At 38.1% G+C, this 4,777-nt stretch overlaps 1 protein-coding gene across 2 annotated transcripts in view; it reads left to right on the top strand.

Moving 5' to 3' along the window:
* Nucleotides 1–791: 791 nt before the first annotated feature.
* The window catches only part of LOC107745379 (serine/threonine-protein phosphatase 6 regulatory ankyrin repeat subunit A), a 24,865-nt gene continuing 20,879 nt past the window's right edge, over nt 792–4,777 (top strand). For both annotated transcript variants that reach the window (XM_016559249.1, XM_016559250.1), the window contains exon 1: nt 792–1,014. In XM_016559249.1, the coding sequence (XP_016414735.1) occupies nt 988–1,014 (27 nt within the window). In that variant the 5' untranslated portion in view covers nt 792–987. The remainder of the gene's footprint in view (nt 1,015–4,777) is intronic.

The raw sequence follows: 4,777 nt of genomic DNA, 5'->3' as shown, positions 1-4,777 counted from the left end.
TTAGCCATGCACTTTTATACCTACAGTGACATTTAGTTGGTCATTGGGATGAATAATAATGTTATCGTTAATTATATGGCATATATTATAACAAATATAATTTTCCATTATTTTGATTGTCATTTTTGCTCTAGAATCAGAAGGGGAAAAAAACTTAAATTGTATTGGTCTTAAATGCTAAATTAAAAAAATGATACATATATTACAGAGATTTTCAAACTGGCTTCTCCTTACCATTATTACCTTTAAACACTTTCCAGATAATAAACTGCTTTAGCTTTAACACAATGACAATATAAATGCAGTTTATTCACTTTTGTGAACAAAATGTTTTGTCTTTATAAAATCAAACTTTCTCACAAAATGGATCTGGCATTATATGTTAGAAAGAGGGTCTCTAGCAGTATAATCATCATATTTGGGGTCCTTGGCATCAAAAAGTGTTAAAACTCCTGCATGTGAATCTTATTAAAGTATTTTCTAGGACTAATACAAATATAAACTGTTAGAAACAACTGTGTAGCCCTATTATAACCTTCATGAACCATCACTTTAAATTTGTATTCATTGTAATGCATGTTGTATTTAACAACATTGTTAAAAAGCGAAGTGGAAGTCAATTTGCAATAGAGAAACACGCACTTCTTCCTTGATCTGAAACGTACTGTAAAACTTGTGTTACACACACACATACAACAACGTTCCTCGGTTCACAAGCAAGCATCTCCCCCATCTGGCTTTTAACCAATCATCGTTCTTTTTACTGTTGCTCAAACCACTGTCTAGCCAATCATCGTCCCCGTTCTTTGCGCGGCAGCAGTGGCGGTAATGTTATGGAGTTTTCTCCCCTTCTCTTCAGTGGCAAGTAGGAAACCCCAGGCCTACTGGAAACGCTAGATTTACCGACAACAAAACATCAGCATTCAAGTGGTGGTGGTGAATAATATCCGTTTAGGTCTGCATGAGAGCCAAAGAGAGCATCGAAACATGGTGGTTCTCAAAATTAGAGACCAGGTGAGTGAATGTCTGAAACAGCTAGCCGAGTTAGGCTAATAAGTGCTAACACGCTAGTGAACGACCCAGCAACCTCACAGATGATTAAACTGTCCAAAGTCTTTTAACTAAAGCCGTTTCAGGACAAATACGTGTTACGTTATGCTATAAGCAAAAAGGAGAGCGGAATGTAATTTGTAGGTATTTGTTATCTCGCGCAGAAGGAAAGTAACGTTAGCTAACATTTGCTAAGCTAAATGTGCGCGAGCCACGATATTAGTATAACGGGTTGTGACCGATGAAGTGTATACTATTTGTTTTCAATAATCTGTAATTATTATAAGTAATTAATAAATCGCACAAGTCTTCTGCTTACTTTTTTGTGTTAAGACTCAGGCAACAGTTGGTCTCGTGAGGTTAAAATGGTTAACATATTTTTTCACTGCTGGCTATGAAAATGCACAAATATCAGAGAGTTGGTTTTGATTAAAAAGTTTTGTTTATGGATTTGAAGTCATATAAAATTAGAACTTTAACGTCAGTCTGAGTTAGTGGACGACTTTGCTGAGTGCACGACAGGTGTATGGTCGCCTATCAGTGATGTTCAAATCCAGCCATGCATCGCAGCTCTAAACATAAATAAAATTTGATAAACAGGGGGATTTTAAGTTGTGCATTTGATATTTGTCAATCTTAACATGTTATGTGAACTTTATATGAGATGTGTCTAGCATAGAGGAGATTCAAGAATAGAGTGACCTTACTCTACCCGGTCAGGCCAGTGGTTTAGAGTTTTACTTGCTCTGTCAATTTTACTGGCTCTGCCACAAAATAAATAAATTAAGTAAAAATGTATTGTTTTTGACGCATGTAACCTAATAAATTCTAATAAACAAAAATTCTAACGAATAAGGTACCTTTTTTTTTTCAATTCCACAGTAAAAACTACTAGCCTAACTAATATAAAGTTAACATCAGGTATATACAGCAGATCCGATTTCTTTCTCAACTGTTATTGTTAACTTAAAACATAACTAACTGTTTATGAAGATACTTGCCAAGATGAGCATTTTGACAAAAGTGTGCAAAATTTGACATACGAGCGAATTGTCTATTCAGGTGCGATAAGACATGGAAGAGATCTCAATTCTAGTGCTGAACTGAGTTTTCTTTGGTGTTGTCTTGTGATTAAAAGGGTTAAATTTGCTTGAAGGCTTAAATGGGGTAAGACTTAAAAACATGCAAATGATAAAACGTTTGTGACAGCAGCTGTCCTGAGTGTTATTCACTCCGGCCCCAGGACATCGGGCATTTTTTATTCTTGAGCCCTGCTTGCACTTGCAGTGTATTCCAGGTGTTCTCTGGACGTCAGACCTATGACTTTGGCATTACCAGTTCCTTGTTCTCTCAGTTGACTTCCAGTAACAGAAGGAGAGTTCGGTATCCTGCTGTTTTAACGTTTGTACATGTACACGTGTTTACATCACCCGGCGTGTGCTGTCTCCAGTTTGGAAGGACGAGGAGATACAGAAGAGCTCATCTCCATGGTGATGGCATTAACTAGAGGAGCTCGTTAAAGGAGACCGAACACGATCGCATCGCTTGAATAGACGATTAAACCCTGTATGCATGCAGTAGAGTGCAGGCCACATGTGACAAATAGAGCCTTGTCTCTCGGCTTAGAGCCACTGAAGGAGTCTTTTCAAGTGAAGCTTTCTTCAAGCACAATTGTTTGCTTGTTATGTTCTCACGACTCTCAGTGTGAGCTTGGCCTTCATCTGACAGCCTGAACTGAGACTAACTGGTTTAGCTGAGCTAGTGAAGATCTGGGAAGATGAACTCTAAATATTCTGCTGACTTTTTTTTTTTTTTTTGTATTAGTGATTGATGAGCTGAATGCTTATAAAACAAGTATCTTTCATTTTTCTTATTGTGCTTTAAAAAATATGTATACTATCTAATATGACATCTGATTTATGAAACTTCTCAAAACCTGTATATTGCGCATGTAATTTGAATGCCTTGCCGACTGTGTTATTCTCAAGGGTAGTGCGTGGTGTGAAACCTGAGGTAAATTAACACTTGGCTGTTATCAGAATTTTCTGCATCCCATTTCACAACACTCAAGAATGTGTGACTGAACACTTCCTGTAACTCTGGCATAGTGCACATACTTCCCATGAGTCACAGCAAGCCTGTACCGCAGGAGATGCGGAAGGCACACGCATTGTCTCTGGTCTCTGCAGAAGATAACTTCTGTGTCAGTGGTTTTCTTTGATAGGGTTGCACTCATGGGTTTATTTGGCTTCTCTTTCACCTGTTGGAACTGGCACTCTTTGTTTGTTGAAGCTAGCTAAATATTTATTGATAAACATAAAATTAGCTGTCTGTGTCCTTGATGAACCGGTAGCACAAGCGTCGCTGCAGGGAGGAACAGTGGTGTCCAGCATTAACTCATGCCGGTTTGGAGCAGATCTGCACTGTCTGCACCATCTGCTCTCTCCACGCTGGTGGAGACCTCCATGTTTTGCATCCATCTTTCAATTAATGATGAACACATTTTTTAATCTATTATTTTGAGCTTTCTCTCTGGTTGGGATTCTCCTCTAGGTTTAAAACAACCCATTTAAGTAATAATAAGGGTAATTTGTTTTAATATCTGACTACTTAGAATCTTGAAAAGTAAGCTTCTTTGAACTGTTTCATCCTTGTTGTGCCACATTTCTTGGAATAAGGATCTGATCGTGGTTTTGATCATCCTTTAAGTGTATTATGGTTCAGTGTGTGAAAGTGTAGATTTTTAATATTGTGTGTGTGATGGCAATTTTCAGTTTTTGAAATGAATGTAACAATTTTCAAATGCTGACTGTTTGGTGTTGACATCTAATAGAGCTGAGCTACCCTCAATTCAAGATTAAAAGATCTTACATGAAGTACATTTCTGGTTTTTGATGTGTCACTCTGTGGTTCTGGCAGAGGACGTGCCTGCTTGTCACTTCTCTTTCCTGTCATAGCCAAATTGTTCTGTAAAAATTGGCATGGTGGTAATGACTGGAGATGCACCAATTGCAATTTTCTTGGCCGATTCAGATTTCCGATTTTCTTGTAAGTGTGCCCTGCCGATACCGATTTTTGCTGATTCGGATTTTCTTTCTAAGAGCAATAATTGACAGCATATACAAACAAAAATCTACTTTTTCTTCAATGCAGAAAAATTATTTACATAATAAAAGAAATTAGGCCTATTAAACATTACAATTCCCCCAATCTGGACTGTTACAGATGTTCTCTCTAGGGATGCTCCGATCAGGATTTTTGCAGCCGATAATGAGTACCGATTTCTTTTCATGGTGATCGGCCGATACCGATGCCGATTCTGATGCTTCAAGCTTTATATAGACGGTTTGATCGGGCGCACGCACCTGGCCCAAAGTTAACTTCCGGTCTGTGTTTGTTTATCAGTCTGGCTATGGCGCCGGCTACAAACGCAGTTAAAGTTAAGGTGATGAGTAGACTGAAGTTGGGCTCAGGTGGTTGTGCTGTGGGATGTGTTTCCCATACATTTATTTATTTGTGGCGCTCGCCACAATATCAAAACTGAAGGATTTTCCAAAAGGCTTCGTTGAATAAACATGAGCACGTACTGCACGTTTAAAAATCAAAACGAGGCACGGGTGTTTTTATATCACTGTATTTCTAAAGGAAGACTATCTTTAGAAAATTTTCGATGTCATTTTCATTTCATCTTGCATGTTATATGCCTGATAAAGCAGCGTTTGTGAGC

This window comes from Sinocyclocheilus rhinocerous, unplaced genomic scaffold (genome assembly GCF_001515625.1).
Source record: "Sinocyclocheilus rhinocerous isolate Xijiao unplaced genomic scaffold, SAMN03320098_v1.1 scaffold1249, whole genome shotgun sequence".
Classification (NCBI taxonomy): domain Eukaryota; kingdom Metazoa; phylum Chordata; class Actinopteri; order Cypriniformes; family Cyprinidae; genus Sinocyclocheilus; species Sinocyclocheilus rhinocerous.
Note: the sequence above shows the minus strand (reverse complement) of the source record. Positions and strands in the feature narration are given on the sequence as shown.